Here is a 17,258-nt window from a genome sequence, read left to right as displayed (position 1 = left end):
TATATATATTTTTTAATATGGAAAAAAATTAATGATGTTTGAAAAATGTTATAAAAGATTTTCAATGATGGTTCAAAAGTGTGATGGATGTTTTTCTTTGACATTTGAAAAACGTCGTGGAAGATTGTTTCATGACATTTAAGAATTGTCGTTGAAACAGATTCCATGACACTTAATAGACGTCATTAAAGATATTTCACGACGTTTTTCTAATGTCATTAAAAAGGTATGGAATCCATCACTACAGTTAAGACGACGAAATAGATGACGTTTGATAAATGTCATGAAACCCCTATAATGACGTTTGGAAAACGTCATAGAAACTTTTTCTGTACTAGTGGTGTGAGTTTACATCTGTGAGTTCTATTAACAGTAGAAGTATAGAACCATCTGTGTTCAATTTTTAGTCTCAAGATCTTCTAGACTCTAAAATGAGTATGCTTTGACAAGAAAATATGCTTCTACACTCACATTTTTCATTGCTAGATAGTTAGTCACACATGTTTTGGTTAATGGTCCTGATCACTGATGGTAAATGTGTCTATCATCTGTACAACACTAATTGTGGACTTCACTAATATTCTACATTCCGGGATTCTTATTGATAAGAAGTTTTCTTACAGTATCATTCTCTCTCATATTACATTATTGAGTGGTCAGTGATTTGAACAAAGTAACACGTGTGTGCTTTTCTCATTATTGTATTGGTCTTATGACTTTAAATGAAGTTGTATTTTGAACTATGATAGCTTGAACTTCTCCAAGTTTACAACAAAAACTATACTATTATTTTCCTCGTTCCATGTTCACAATTTACAAAACATGGTAGCCGAGAACTTATGTATATGGCCATTATATGTGCATCGTTGCCTATTATATGTTCATGCTTCTTTATATGCAATTAGTTTGTTGAAGCAAAATGTGTGGTGGGGAATCTCTCACATGAATTAATTTATATCAGAAATAATAATTGTGGTATGAGTGCGGGATACACACACCAACAGCAACACGCGTGCATACTGTCTAGTAGGTATAAAATCATGTTTTTCTTTGTATTACTCTTACATATTCTTTTCAACATGCCAAAGAAACACAATACATGCAGTAGTGCAGGACTATCAGATTAAGAAAAAATGTGATAATCAAAACCCTTGTAGAAGGAACAATCTCACACAAACCTTCTGAAAAACCTATTTTCTTCAACCTTTTTAAGGTTTGTTGCTTCATGAATAAGAAATAAACTGAAACTTCTTTTCTTTGTGGGAAAAACATATCCTCTTTTTTGTGGGAGATCAATCCTTATTAGAGAAGAATTTGAATTCTCGTGAGCAACTAAAGTAAAGACATATTGAAAAAGATATCAGTATGTTAGAAATGTAGTATAAGGTTGTCCTAAGCAAAAACGGAGGTTTGAATTGTTCATCTTAATACGACGATGTTTCTTTATTTTTAATAAATTTTTGTGAAACTAGTCAAAATTTTCGTCATATATCAGTTCTCTTTACTTGAAAACAACTCGACATTGAGTTCTCATGTGACTCGGTTATTAGTTTGAATAAAAACATATTAGTCTTTCCTTCAATGTCCTCGAAATTAACATAAATGCAACACCATACATTAGTGGTAACTAAAACGAACGTGTCATCCATAATCTCAATAACATTTCAGATAGCTTTTGCATCACAAAACTTGAAATTAAAATTTGAAGTATTGTCGTGGTATGGAAATCACTCGTTCTAAGAAAAGCATTGCTATCTCGGAAGAAAATATAATGTTAATATTCTTGATGATGTAAACTGGTAGGAAAGTTGTGTTTCTAGCAAATTTCTTTTGGAACATGAGTTGAAATTCACTCTAACAAAATGGGAAATTTACTTAATTTTTTTTTGACAACCTTTTTCTTACTTTGTATTGGAATTTGACCTATAATTAATTGTTATACATTGTTGAACTTATGATGTCTGACCTTCCTAAAGATAAATTCCTTATTGAATTGGTTATTCCCTTTTAATTGGTATAACATATTACATCGTTTTCTTTTTTATGAGACTTTTGGTCTCCGAAGTAGGAGTGGTTTGGGTGCACATACAAGAAACTAAGAAGAAAAATGTCATATCACTGCTTGATGTGGACTTGGACTTGGACTTGGATATGTTATATTTCCAACCAAAAGGGGAGTTTCAAAAGTTTATAGAGAGGATATCCAATCTAAGCTCGGGTTGTTGGTACAAGCTACGTTGTTTATTCATCAACCAAGCGGGAGAAAACAATGGACAAGAAATTGAAAAAAGGAAGAAAAAAAAAACGTTCAATTTTTGACAAGAGAGAAGGGGGCATAGATCTTCACTAAAATTTTTGAAAAGCAATATCATCAAGGGGTTTCGAATAAAGGTGTTTTTTTTTATAAGGGAACAGGGACACAATTGTAATTCTTGATAAGGAGTTTTTTTTTTTTTTGAATAAAAGTGTTTGAAAAACAAAAAAGCAAAAACTAAGTTGATTTAATAGGAGCAAATCATGAACACATGCACCAAACACGTTGAAAAAGATTGTCATTTTGTTCATGCATCACCCAAATAGTTTAAATTTAGCCCACCTCATATTTAAATCCTAAATACGTCCCTGACCATCTTCATCAAAATTTTCTAGCATATTATCTAGAACCTGCAAAGTTAGTTTGTGAGAACTAAGTTGCTCTAATTGGAGAAAATTAGGAAAGATTTCATAAAAGAGTTCAGATAGAGAGTTACACGGGTATATGCTATCTACCCAACAAATTGCAGACATATTTTCCAAGCCCCATAAAACTACATATTTCTAGTCTCTTTGCCGTGTTGTCATCCTTTTACTCATGTGACTCAACTATATATCCCGCTCGCCTAGACATGCTACTTCGCTTATCCCACTCACATACTAACCCAATCTCCCATCATCAGGTAGACATTCATGCAATCATGCTGCAACTTGAATGGGTGTGCAACAATCCACAATATATATATCATTGATTAGACTTCGTCACATTAGATTTAATATTGGCATTGTATTGTACATGGTATGTTAGGAAACTGGCAATAAACTTGTCACATCTTGTTGTAATATATAGACTAGAACCTTCATTTCCTATGTGCATAATTATATCAGTGTACAGAGTGTATCAGAAAATGGAGAATTATTCTCTGCAATCTATATATCTATCACCATTTTTTAACAACATCATTATAAATATAATTCCAGAACATTATCTTTCTTAAGCTAGTTTGGGATTATACTTGTGATATGTCTTCATTCTGATCCTTTCGGTCTGTAATGTTGGCAAAGTCATCTGCCACAAACTGGAGTCCTATAGTCTAGAAGCCAAGAGATTTCTGAGCTCCCTTCGCAGGATCTTCCCTGCTGCAGATCTTGGTATTGAATGTGTAAACACCACCTTTCTGACCTTCTTGTGTGGAGAAACCTGCGAAAGTGGAAGACTTGTTTGAAACATCACATGTATGCTGATGGTAGGCAAACATTTATCAGACTGTCACATGATGATCAAAATTGTGCTGTAGGGTGGAAAGTTTTAATATACAAGTCATTCCAAGACGTCAAAGGATTCAAGACAAAACCTGTCGGGCAACGTAATCCATGATATCTTCCTGAGAAAGTTCACTGTCATGCTTCCTAACCACAAATGCCACTGGTACCTCTCCACATTCTTCATCGGTAGCACTGGACAGTAAAGGAGTAGAAGTTGCAAATTTATGCAAGTTCAATCAGACAATCAACCAAAAAATTGAAAGCAAACGGAAAAGAAGAAGCTAATGTCACTTCTTGTTGATATTAGAAAGTTTGGTATGTAATTTTCCACTTCAGTGATTTATATGATATGCTAGTTTAGTGTTAATGCTCATACCCTGTAACTCCAACATCTAGTATCTCAGGATGCGAAATCAACACAGCTTCTAAATCTGCAGGAGCAATCTGCAAATAGGATACACTTGAATAAAAGCCATGACAGATATAGACTCTATACCGAGTATAGGAAGGTTCTTCCCTCAAGGGGACATCAAGCTTATCAGACAGAAAGAAAATAACATGCCAAAAAAAAAAAAAATCACCTTTTATAACAATACCTGAAATCCCTTGTATTTGATAATCTCTTTTATGCGATCACATATATACAAGTATCCGTCCTCATCAAAATAACTGATATCCCCGGTATGCAGCCAACCATCATTATCAATTGTTGACATAGTTGCCCTTGCATTATTCAAGTAACCTACAATGTCAATGGCAAACAACTCAGAATCTAATCAAATTAAGCCCATAAATTTTGTAATAGTAAAAAGCATTTCTCTTATCCTCATAGTAAGTACTGTATTACTATTTCACCCATTTCCAACAAACTTATTAGCCTAATGTTGAACCTCACAGAACTTCCTTTTCACCAAGATCTTATGGGTGAGTTGTATCTTTACATGCCTATAATAGAAAGTTCAAGGATACAAGAAGAACAGCGATTCTAACATTAGGCCTAAATGCAGAAAAGGTCATCTCTCCAAAAGTAAAAGAAAAAATGAAAACAGTCTAAATATACACCAACTAAGATGGATTACCTCTCATAATTGAAGGTCCTCGTAACCATAGTTCACCGATACTAGCTGGAGGCAAAAAGGATCCCGTATTCCAATCTACCACTTTAGCTTGCATGTTTGGAGCTAAAAGTCCAATTGAAGAATATTTCCTGATCTTTTCAGTATTGAAGCCACGAGTTCCTACTGCAGTCGTCTCAGTCATGCCATATCCCTAAACACAAACAAATCTCACAGCTAAAAATTTCTGAAAATCACAGCGACCAACATTTTATGGAAAATTATTGAATATTCATGATAGAACTTCAACTGGAAAAGAGTCCAATTGACCAGCAGAACAACAATATGGAACACATTTTTAAGCTTGACTGCCAATTATAGCTAATCATTCATTTAAGGAAAGTTAATAGAAGTTTCCTGTTTTACATATCACATTCAGATGCATCATGCACGTAAGCAAGCTTTAGGAGTTAGGACCCCGACTATAGTGAATGAATAATTGTATGAACATAAAGTAAGCAAATTAAATGATTGTTCTATCAAATTAAATGATTGTTCTATCCAAGGCAAAGTAATTAAATGATTGTTCTATCAAAGCAAAGTATCTATGTTAAAGATTAGTCCTTTTACCTGAATAAAATCAACATGAGGAAGGGTCTGAACTAACTCCTCTATGAGTTTCATGCTCGTTGGAGCTGCTCCACAAGAAACCTGCTTTAAACTCTGCAGACTTTGTGCCCCAACATCCTGTGCTATTTTTGTTAATGCTGTTAATATTGGTGGAACAACTGGGAAATGTGTCACTTTATATCTATCAATTGCTGAGACCACCTCATTAACATCAAATTTCTTCATTATGACAATGCTCGACCCCAATGACAATAATCCAACCACCATAAGTGCCAACCCGTATATATGAAACAATGGCAGAACAGATAAATACACATTCTTCAAGCTTGAATACTCATATTGTGAAGCCTCAAACCGCACAAAAAGCTCCACTGTAGCTATCAAATTCCCATGTGTTATCAAAACACCTTTACTCACACCAGTAGTCCCGGATGAATACAATATCGCAGCAGTGTCTTGCTGCTTGATCACTGGCCTTAGAGCCAAATCAACTTCACTATCAACAAGCTGATAAAAAACTGAAAACATTTCTTTCTTTGAATCCAATACTACATTTCCTGGAACTGCAATTGCAGGAATACTCAATGCTTGCAACTTATCAACATTTTCATATCCTGTGAAACCAAAACATGCATTGCAATCCTTAATCTGTTTCTTAATCTCTACCACACTGCTTAGAGGGTTCATGGTTGTAACAACAGCACCAATATACAAAACACCCAAGAAAACAATGGGATAGTAGACAGAATTAGGCAAAAGAAGCAGAACAACATCACCTTGTGAAACACCCATTTTGATGAGGCCAGAGGCCATGGACTCGACCAAAGAATAGAGCTTTGAGTAAGATATTGAAAACCCAGATGACGAATCAATCAAAGCTGAAACCCCACTGTGCTTGTGTGAGAAAATGAATGAGACAACATCAAGAAAAGGGTCACTGGGGAGGTTAACATTAGGGTGTTTGCTGCTGTAGATTCCTGTTTCTGGTGAAAACCACCATGGATGTTGTTGTTGCTGTTGTTGTTGGGTAGCCAAAGAGTTATGTTTTTCAGGGTTTAAGCTGTTGCTTGAGGTTTTAGCCATTGCAGAAGGAAACAAAGAGAAATGGGTGTTGAGCATTTGGTATTGGCAGTAGAGCTTTTTGTAAATTTATATAGCAGGGATCAAATTTGAGGGATCAATTCTAAATTTTAGGGATCAAATTTATATAGCAGGAAACTGAATCAATTATTTATAAGCTCAGAAACTGAAAGAAACATTGCAAGGTGAGGTGTGTACCAAGCATTCAAATACTTCAAAACGTGATGAATAGAACAGTGCCATGTGCCCAAGTATGGGAATGAAGGAGGAGTCGTGTACTCAAATGTCAACTCTAAATATTGGACATACTTTGTAACTGTGAAAATTTATGGTATAATACTATAATTGCTATATTTATAAGAAACTCAATAAACATTTATGCAGATAATTAAATCTAACCAATTGTGGAAAAAAGATAACTAAATCTAACAAAACAAACTGATGAAGTTAGAAACGTCTGTGCTAAAGATTTAAATGGCAAATATCCCTCGAGTTGCAACAACCTTCTTCTTGTGGTACGTAGCACTTCAAAACTCAAGAAACATTATTAAACTGAAATGGTTTTTAAGAATACTCGATTAATTTTCAAAACATGCACTAGGAAAAACTGGTATACAAAAGGAGAGGATGATGCGAATCAGTATTGAGAACAGGTCTAAACAGACACCATAAATAAGAATTACTCGTAGAAAATGGCAAATCTATGCCGCAATTAAATTGATTTTATTTATAAAACATAAGCTGTCTAACAACTATTACAATACCCATATTTATATGGGTTACAATACTTGGGGAATAAGTATCCTCAAGCTAAAAGGAAAGCTAATTAAATGTAAATCCTAATAATTATAAAATAACTCCATAAAACTATCTCAATAACGAAATATCAAATATTACGAATCTATAATTAAATATTACATTATATCTCGGGCATACATATTATGCATGTAAGATGATTTTTAGAAGAGATATGATTTATTATCAAAAATGTCTTTCATGAACAGTTATGACTTGACTCCCTCATAGTATAGTCATTTAGTCAACTTCACACGTTTTAGCTATAATATCCATCCCAATTCATAATAAGTTAATAACGTAATATCAGTACCCCAACATCTGAGGCATTGACCGGAGGCTGCGATAGTTGCCAACTATAATTTTCAGAAAAGGACCGTGGCTGTATTTTTCAATAATACTACAGAAGTTGTACGGTGGGGGAGGAACACTCGACCAGTCGAATGAATAGTCGAATCCAACTTATTTTTGGAAAGATTTTTGCTTCTTTTTTGTTTGTTTTTCCCTCCATGAAATTGACATTTTTTTTTGTCTGACTAAGATGAAATTGACACTGCAGGCTAAATCTAATTTGTGATGGTTTAAATTATTCAAAGTAAAGAGAGTATTCTGTCGCTAGCAAACACTACTGGTTTTGCTGAATTTACTTGCATATGAGACAGTTTACTTATATAAGTTGGATTTACATTCCAATTTCTCTCTTTCTTTGGGTAGCCAGAGTGATATTGTTGTTGTTGTTGGGTAGCCAAAGATTTATGCTTTTCAGGGTTTAAGCTGTTGCAGAGGGAGTACAAAGAGGAATGAGTGTTGAGCATTTGTTGGCCAAAGACTAGAGCTTTATCATTGCCAAAACAAAAAAACAAAAAAAAGACTACAGCTTTGTGAGCAGAAAATGGAAGGAGCATTGCAAATTTGCAAGGAGAGTAACATATGTCTCTATCGAAATTAAAGGAGTAACGTGTGATGAATGGAACAGTGCCCACTGCCTAAATATAGGAATGAAGGAGTTGCCTACTCAATTGTCATGTTATGTAACTGAATCATTGAACGTACACGTTTTATTTGTTCTTGTTGTTATTTCCAAAGAGGACGGTTGCAGACATGCAGTATTATTGGAAAAATTCAAAGGTTGATCGGTTGGAGAGGAACCCTAAACGGGTACACCAAATTTCGAAGGGCAATTTGGAAAAACCAGTACTATTGGACTGTTCTACACAATTTGGTCACTCGGAGCTTGGGAATTGCATCAAGGATAAACAAGTGAAGAAGGCCTTGCTAGAACATTACATTACGATTTCTTTTAATTTCAACCATTGAAGTTACTTTTCTCCAAAAAAAAAAAAAAAAAAAAAAAAAAAAAAAAAAAAACCAACTGAAGTTACTTGACCTGCAGGGTCTTGAACGACAATCTGATTATCAATTAAAGAGAGAGAAATAAGCCAAGCTTAAAAGTTGTGCATAATATATCTGCTAACTTTTCTTCTGTTTTCAGCAAAAAAAAAAAATGGCATTCAGTATCATTTCCACAACCAAACTACATTAGCATTAATGAAACATACATACAAGGCAAATGAACTAAACGGGCAGCAGTAAGTAGCTACGAAAAGAAGATAACATGGTTAGAAGTTCTTGTAAGCATACCAGCAACTTAATGGTCACAGTTCTTCGTTATGGTAGCCATAATGACTGCCATAATGGGGCGGGCGATCTTCATTATGGTAAGTGTAATGGGATTGCAGTTCTTCATTATGGTAGGAATAATGTGGCGGTGAGGTTGAATGATACACATAATTAGGCGGAGAGTTCGAAGTATACGAGTATTGGGGTGGAGAGGACTGATAATAGGCGTATTGGGATGGGATATGATGGACATTCTGGGGTGGAGATGGGGCACTGACATGATGTGGTGGAGAGGGGGAACTGAGTTCACTTGTAATGGGAGCAGCAATATGAGTTTGCTGTTTGTCAACTCTAACTTTAACAGACTCATGTTGTTCCTCAAAAGACCGGAAAATAGGGTGCAAGTACGCATCAGCCAAGTATGATTTTAAATTTATGTCAGGTTCCGTAGTTTTGTCCAATTCGTCTTTTTCCATGGCTTCCTGAGGTAGAAACAAGGAAATAATTTCCATCAATACTTGAAAAAGATTACATGCTTATATGAAAAACAGAGCCAAAGCAAGTAAAAGAACTTTATAGCCTATGATATATTGATCTATCCACCAAAAAGAAAAGAAAGAGAATACGTTTACTATTCATACGAGACACAGCTGTAGGGACTTGATCAGCTAAACCAGAGAATCAGAGATTTTTTTTATGACATGCAACTAACTTGAAGTTACAGAAATATTACCAAGGGACATTACTTTGTATATCTATCTATCATTGTATCACTCATTCCCCAACACACAGGACTAAGTTAGACTTACGAGAGGTTAATATCAGCCAGACATAGACTATGTTGAAACCTGTAGATTGATCACATAATAAAGGGGACCAAAGGGCACACATTGGCTTTGTACTGAAGTATGTGTTTACCTTGATAAAATTCAAAAATAAAGGTCCTTCGGGTATATTAAAGCCCAATTAATTTTAAACAACACAACTCAAAAATATTTACAAGGACCTCAGCCAGGCTCACTCTCAAAATATTTACTCAAAAATATGAATACCCTTAAACTATAACAGAAATGTTAAATCAACTCAGCCAGGCTCACTCTCAACTATACTGTCCACTTTTGTCTGATTGCCAAGGGAAGTTAATTCTTTGCAAATGGAAGACTTACTGCAGATTCCCATCTAATATTTGTTCATTATAGAATATGCCAAAAACTTTTGTGAGAATTTAAAAGTTCAAGAAAACTCCTAATGTATGAGAATATGAGGTAATGTATTACATTCAATCATAATGAACAACTTATAAATAAATAATAATAAAAATAGCACTAAACCAATTGATCCAAAAATAACTTCAAAGTTTACCTCAAGTGGATACTTTCTGAATGCAGGTTCAAAACGATACTTGCAATATTTGTGGAATGATAATGTTAATATTGGTAGAGCAACAAGAAATGGGGTAGAATTAGCAGCCTTTTTTGTGCTTAGTAAACCCATCAAGAGTAGTTGAGATATCAACAAGCTTGCTATGATGCGGCTGTGAACATGTGGCCAAAATGCAGCAGCACTTTCATATTGTTGATCGTAGACATTGATTATCTGCAGCGCACATAGAGAAGAAATCATATATGAAACTAATGAGACACCATATGCAAATTCTAAGAGTATAAATTGAAAATAGAATTGCACAGACAATTGCTTTCAGTTTCCATTTCATCATTCCAAAACCTACACACATCACTAAAGCAGTGGAAAATAAAGTTACTAATCCTTCTGTTCCATAAACATTGAGATGGAAAACAAAGTTACTACTCTTTCTCATTTACCAATGACTTCTACTTTACATCCATTCAAATCTATGAAATTCATGCATAATCATTCTAGACCACTTTGTGTTTATGCATTTTCATTTGTAAAATGTACGTACAAACATCAGAAAAGGAAAAGTATAGAAAGAATGAATAAACTTACCTGATGCCGGTAGACTAAGTATGCAAAAGCAAAGAAGACTAGTATAAAAGGCAGCAGGATTGGAGTAACCACAGCATACACAATCCCGAGAAGGAAGTATAGTTGAAGACTTGGGAGAGTCTCTGGAAAATCCACACTACCGGGGTTTGTTGCCTTCTCCCTATCTCTCTCAGTTTTTACCAAGAACATGTTCTTAAGATGAAATATAACCAATGGCTTCAAACGGAGAATCTCACCAGCAACTGCCGCCCACCCATCGACCATAATATAAGTAATAAAGAAAGTAGCCTTTGATGGTATAGTCTCTCCGATGTTTCTTGGAATCCTACGACAAGCAAAAGATACGATAAAGATCAATTGTACAAATTTTTAACTCCACAGTGGAAGTGTTATCCTAAGAGAAAGAAGCGTTTTTGTTTACTGTTTAGTACAGATAGAAAATTACTGGGTAGGTGATTGGTGGAGGAAAGCATGCAGTTGCTGAAAAGCCGTTCCAGTCACTATGCTTCCCAAGAATACGTTGACTAACATAAAGTAATAGTATTTTGCTGCTGTTCTCCGTTCGAGGGTTGATAATGCTATATGCCCCTCAATTTTTGACATGATCATCAATACTGCTGGGAGAATGTATAAAAATATTTTAAGGGCAAGACCAGGAAGAAAACCCTGTAGAAATGACTTGATGAATTTCCTGCCAAAAAAATACGGTTAATTCTTCCCATGTATGACAGAAAATTGGAAACTAAAACTCGTATGAAAAATGCTAAAGAAAGAAAAAGTGGCTGCTGCAGGAGATATGAGACGGGCCAAAGGCTATGTTACAGAGTTCTAGACTTTGAAAGGATGCAAGTGCAAACCAGTTAGTAAATTCCCAATCTTCAAAAAACAAGAGATAAAGTTATTCAATAATTACTTCGTTGCCTAAGAAATGGAGCTTCCTAGACCCTCTGAATTCGCAAGGGCACACAAACGCTATGGTGGTATCATGTTAAAAAACACAAAAGCAAACACTGAGATATATTCCAAGGTTTTTTATATGCAGTGGGAAAAGATGAACAGTAGCAGGAAGCCCAAAGCAGATGAGTAGATGTGCAATGGCATGTGGCATGTGGCATGTGACAATACTATTGAAAAACATAAAATATGATTGGTGTACTTACAATTCTATTACTGGCCTGAGGAAAGGAGCAACTCTTTCCAGACCCTCTAAATTTGCAAGGGACTGCACAAAGGCTATGGGTATCATGTAGAAGAACACCAAAGCAAACACGGATAGTGATATTACAAGTTTTCGGATGCTTAAGGAAACAAATGGTATAGCCAAATTACGCCAGTAAATATCGCGGGGTTCAGGGGCCCAATTTGTCAACCACAGTGTAGGATTCTTGCTTTGTGTTGTCTGTGCACACACAGCAGCTCCCCAACGTGATCTAAATGATACAAAAGCAACTGGCAAAAGTGATTTGGAGTCTTTGAGAATCTTTTCTTGTTCCAGTGCCATCTAAAGTACAATACAAGAACAAAATTAATTTACATCACAAGGATTAGAGAAGACATTCAACTGTGATATAGACCATGGTGCACTGCATGAATAAAACTAACCCTACAGAAAGTTCAAAAGAATAATGAAACCACTAACTTACTCTTTTATCAAATGCCATAATCTGTTGCTTGTAGTACTCGATGGCATCAACCCTTTTACCGCAAAGTCCCAAACATCCTGTCTGAAAATACAAAGAAATTACCCAAGGCCCAAGTCAAATCTATAAACAAATATTGAACATGTACATCCCACATAATTTTGGTTAAAAACATCAAATGATATAAGTAATGATGTGAAAAAAATAATTGAAATATTTACATCAGCCAGGGGATTAGGATACAGTACCTTTGTCGTTGGCTTTTTGTTTGGATGTCTTTCATACTTAAGCTGGTAATAGTCTAGCCAGTTTTGGACCCGATCTCGTTGTCTCACAAGTCTGGCAAATTTGTTTGCATTGTAGACTGCCTGCATAAATATAAGTTACCCTTATAAACAAGCAATGAATTATGATATGTTTTTCTTTTTTCTTTTTTCTTTTTTCTTTTTTCTTTTTTCTTTTTTCTTTTTTCTTTTTTGAGAATGTGAATGAATTATGATATGCTGACCAAAAGAAAACTATGCATATAAATATTGTATCTGTAATTATTTTCACCCATCGCACTACATTCCACTATCCATAATAACAAACTTACCTGGTGGCAAAGATACTCATTAGGGTGGTTTCTTTTGAAGTATTGGTCTACAGTGTCTGATATTGAACGACCAGAGACATGTGGTATGTTTCTAACGACTACCTGAAAGAAAAAAAACATATGTCAAAATGTGAATAGGAAAAAATCAAATAAAAGACCTTAAATCTAGCAATACTCTGATAGAGCTATAAAAGAAAAGAATGTATGTTGACAAAATGTATATTGACAAAACTACAGTCATGGGTATGACAACCTCTGTTCAAATTCATAAGAGTTTGATCAAATTGTTGATCATGTGAGCGAAATGAATTCGATCCTGATAATGTAAACATAAGTTTGTAAGTAACACTAGTCTATGGTAACCTTTTCCTGCAATTGAAGAGGCTCAAAAATAGAACAGCAACAAATTAATAGTTGTGCCTATCACACTTGGTAATCTATGACTGAAAGTCTTATATATTTTTACCCACCTTTAGAAATAATACCAAAGACTAGAACCTTCTCTCATACTAGTTGGAACAGAAACATGAAAAAACTCAAGGTATGTGATTTGCATTTCCTTTTGACTTTTAATAGTTTCTGCCTCATAGTATGTTTATCTTCTTGTACTAGAGTTCCCACTACCGTAGCTATTTAGCCCATATACTTTATGAAGATTCAAGCAACATGCATAATACACTATGAGATTGATGATTGAAATCAATTTCAAAGCATACACCATACTAGTTCTCCTCAACTGATATGATTCTAAATTTACATGTAAACAAAGTTAAAGAAACTGATATGGTTTTCCTTACAAATTCAGTTAATTCACTCTTGATGTGTATAGTTTCATGTTTTGGTGTAGTTATTTACACCATTAACATGTGTAATTTTATGCATCAGCATGAAGATGTACAAGAAAGGAATAAATTATCTATAGTAAAGTGCATCACGAGTCATGACAGTTTCTCCTCAACTAATAACATTGGTATGCATAATAGTTTCCATAATAGATGATTCACTTACCGTGAACTGTTCTGCACGCCTGCGCTGCGAGGCTAAGAATTTCAACCTCATTGATGCTACATAGTTATACTCCTTGTATAAAATGTAACAAGTCCAGAATGTGAACAAGTATTCCAGTCCTATGTGGTAAAAAAACCTGAAATTTATAATGTAAACTCTCCAGTAAATTTGCAATACATATATAACAAGAAAAGAAAAATTATGTGATTGCAGATGCCATATGTTTGATTTCAAAGAAACAATTCAAATTCCCTGTAACCCTCCTCTTCGGCTAGTTTCAAGTTTCCCTCACCTCTTTATGAAAACCCACAGGATTTTTAAATCTAATCTATCTTGCAACAGTATTTGATGCCAAGTTTAATATCAAAAGAGCCAGAGTATGTCTGTTTCAATAAGGAAAACATTGCTTGTTACAGAAATATAACTATAGCAAGCACAGTAAATAGAGATAACAAGTAATAACTATCCAGCTAAAAGGACAGCAATCATAATATTCTTTCTCAACCATCAGATATCACAGGTCTATAAATAATTAGCAGCACTTTAGGTTGCACTCTACAAAATTTAGAATGGATGCATAACCATGGTGATTTTTTAACCTTCATTTGCTCAAAAATATCATGAACTTCACTCTTTGTTTTGTAGAAATTCAAATAAATAAAAACAAGTTCAGCTCATATGTTAGTCGGTCATCACACTAGTCTAAACAATTACTTATATGAAACACAGAGTTACCTTATTGACTTGGGGCGCACATTTGATATAGAGAGTCTATCGATGTCACTTAAAACCAACTCTTTCTTTAGGAAAAATAAGGTACCGCTCGACACATTGACTGGAATAAGAATAAGAAGTGCTAGGACTGTCATTGGAACAAAAATCTTCAACCTGCATGTGACAGTAAAACAAAACAACAAGTTCATTTACGAGGATGTCCAAGATATTAAGCATCAATATCTAAAGACCTGAGAGAAAAGGCTATCAATGGATGATAACTATATAATTTTCTCATTAATATAGACAATGACATGCATATATGTAGAAAGATAGAGACTTTTATTATATGACTACTTGATTAATGCCGAATAAATTTCTTCTTGTATGAGAATGAATTGCATTATGCGGCCCCACCCCTCTCTAATGATGAATGTTGCAATGAATATGATATGATGCTCCTAAAGAACAAAAGAGAATAAGATCCTGACAGTCTGAATGAGAAAGTAACATGGAGACCTGTGAAAGGGTCTGATCCTATAAAACACAAAGTTCAACAAATGTTGAACATGTTAAGACCATTCCATTGTTAGCTTCATATACATTGATACTAGGTGGTTAACTTGAGGGCAACATAAGTGAGATCTGAGGGGGCCGAAATACGTGGGGCCCATTCAAGATCATGTAGTAGAATGTGCTATAAATTTCTATTGCAAATGTTTGATGGCAATTTTTGTCATAAGAAACAAAAAATTATTAACTAGTGAGGAGTAAGTGCATACCATAATGGACACCAAGTCCATCAAGGTCAAGACAAACAAACCAAAAAGAAGAAACAGGCCAAACCACACAAGCTGTGTAAAACAGAATAAAAAGAAGACCCGGTCAAACGCAGCAGACAGGCCAGCTGAATCAAACTAAAGATTAAGGGAACATACTAAAATTGCTCATTATTCATTTGTACTTCTATTTTAGTTCACTAAAACAATTCTTTTAGAAGAGCAAAATACGATAGTATCTGCCTGGAAGTTAAATTTTCAACTTTCAGATTAGTAAAATAGCTGTAAGAACTCAGGCAAAATCCAACAACAACATTGTATTATATATGCAATGTTCCAAAGTGAAAAGCATCATAATTCGGTTAATTGTTCAAAGAAATAACACGTCCAGCATTAAGTTACTTTATCAGTTACACAGAAAAATTGAATTGTTTGAACAAAGCAGATTTTGTGAATGCGAACACTAACAAACATACGAAACAAATTATGTCACATGCATAACAGACATTAAACATATTCAGGGCCCTAAGTCAGTATCAACCAGAACTACTTAAAGTAAAATACTGTAACCACCTGCTTGTCATGCAACCAATAAACCAATTTTAATCACACCGGAATTGGGAACACAAGTTCTCCAGGCCCAATTTTAAGAACTCAATTCACACTAACCAAAGGAATCAAAAACTTAGTTGATTCCACCCCAAAGATAATAAAGGAATTACCTTACATATGGATAAGAACTATTAAAATCAAGGACTGAAATTTCATGGCTAAAGACACAGTAGGTAGAAAATTTGCACACTTCCATATCCAAGTCAAACTCAGAAATACAACTCAAAAATGAAACCAACTCAAAACTACAAAGCTCAATCAAAATCAAGATGAATAAAGATATAGAAAAAGTACCCCAAAATGTAAATTCTGAGAAAAGCAGCAGAGTCAAGGCCAGCATGGTTGATGATCTCAGCCTCGGTCATTCTCAAGGCTTGAGGCATCCAATTCAAGAAAGTGAAGTAAGTCCAGCAATTGAGATTGACAAACTTGCCCACAACGTTGCCAGACCCTCTACTTGGGCTGGTTCTCTGCCCACTGAGGTACCATTTGGGAAAGTAGACCCTGTCATTCACGGGCTGAATTCTCAGAAAAGCAAAGGCCAGAAGAAAGGTTATAGCACCAACTATGTTGATGAATGCAGAGACCCCAATATCCCCAAGAGTTGCCATTCAAGAACACAACTCCCAGAAACACCAGAGTGGAGGAAGAGAGACCAAAAGGTGAACTGAAAGGTTAAGTAACAGCAATGGGTTGGAATTGGAATTCAGAAAAGAAAGGAAGGAAAAGAAGGAAAAGAATATATCTTTATTGGGTCATATTTTAATAGAATCGGAAAGCGGGCACTGTGATCTGTACTCTGTTGTAACTTATGAACCTTTTGATTTGTTGGGTAAGAAATATTAAGAAAAAAAATGGAACTTTCTCCATTCTGTTATGGGTTTCTCTGTTTCATATGGTAAGTGGGTTTTGTTTGGTTCCATGTGCAAAGCCGTGATCTTTGTTTGGCAGATTGTAGAGTGGAGACAATTTGGGATGAGCAAAGAAAAATGGTGAGCTGGTTGTTTCTTTTTCTGTGATTGTAATCTTGTGGTTTGGTTTTGGATTCATTGTGATAGTTATTATTATTATTTATTTGGAGGTGATTATGGTGCTAATTATTTGTCAATTTAGATTGAAAATTGTCAGTGTTTTATGCATGTATAGGGGGGAAATGAAAGTGAAGGATGTCATTGTGGTATGTCTGTATCAGTTGCTCATCTTGTGGGGCGGGAAAGCTGGATGTCATAATGGGGTTTGCTTT

The 17,258-nt window shown here is 34.9% G+C and overlaps 2 protein-coding genes across 2 annotated transcripts; both read right to left on the bottom strand.

Moving 5' to 3' along the window:
• Window positions 1–3,100: 3,100 nt before the first annotated feature.
• LOC101312548 (4-coumarate--CoA ligase-like 6-like) lies at window positions 3,101–6,287 on the bottom strand. Its single transcript, XM_004301595.1, has 6 exons — window positions 5,205–6,287; window positions 4,599–4,788; window positions 4,116–4,261; window positions 3,896–3,963; window positions 3,609–3,711; window positions 3,101–3,454 (listed from the first exon to the last, which is right to left on the bottom strand). The coding sequence occupies exons 1-6, from the start codon at window positions 6,285–6,287 to the stop codon at window positions 3,341–3,343; spliced, it is 1,704 nt and encodes a 567-aa protein (XP_004301643.1). The 3' UTR covers window positions 3,101–3,340.
• Window positions 6,288–8,461: 2,174 nt separating this feature from the next.
• On the bottom strand, window positions 8,462–16,626 carry LOC101310801 (uncharacterized protein RSN1-like). Its single transcript, XM_004300121.1, has 11 exons — window positions 16,310–16,626; window positions 14,646–14,798; window positions 13,911–14,046; window positions 12,903–13,004; window positions 12,556–12,675; window positions 12,311–12,391; window positions 11,828–12,168; window positions 11,113–11,358; window positions 10,668–10,992; window positions 10,062–10,295; window positions 8,462–9,181 (listed from the first exon to the last, which is right to left on the bottom strand). The coding sequence occupies exons 1-11, from the start codon at window positions 16,624–16,626 to the stop codon at window positions 8,735–8,737; spliced, it is 2,502 nt and encodes an 833-aa protein (XP_004300169.1). The 3' UTR covers window positions 8,462–8,734.
• Between the last annotated feature and the right edge of the window lie 632 nt (window positions 16,627–17,258).

Source organism: Fragaria vesca, linkage group LG5 (assembly GCF_000184155.1).
Source record: "Fragaria vesca subsp. vesca linkage group LG5, FraVesHawaii_1.0, whole genome shotgun sequence".
Classification (NCBI taxonomy): Eukaryota; Viridiplantae; Streptophyta; class Magnoliopsida; order Rosales; family Rosaceae; genus Fragaria; species Fragaria vesca.
This window is presented reverse-complemented; position numbering and strand designations above follow the sequence as displayed.

Coding starts and splice junctions, on each gene's coding strand:
- LOC101310801 (XM_004300121.1), bottom strand. CDS start 16,626: ATGGCAACTCTTGGGGATATTGGGGTCTCTGCATTCATCAACATAGTT. Junction 12,169..12,310: donor TTATGGCATTTGATAAAAGA/GTAAGTTAGTGG, acceptor ATTGTACTTTAG/ATGGCACTGGAACAAGAAAA. Junction 11,359..11,827: donor CTCAGGCCAGTAATAGAATT/GTAAGTACACCA, acceptor TTTTTTTGGCAG/GAAATTCATCAAGTCATTTC.
- LOC101312548 (XM_004301595.1), bottom strand. CDS start 6,287: ATGGCTAAAACCTCAAGCAACAGCTTAAACCCTGAAAAACATAACTCT. Junction 4,789..5,204: donor CTCATGTTGATTTTATTCAG/GTAAAAGGACTA, acceptor GTTTGTGTTTAG/GGATATGGCATGACTGAGAC. Junction 4,262..4,598: donor AGGACCTTCAATTATGAGAG/GTAATCCATCTT, acceptor TTGACATTGTAG/GTTACTTGAATAATGCAAGG.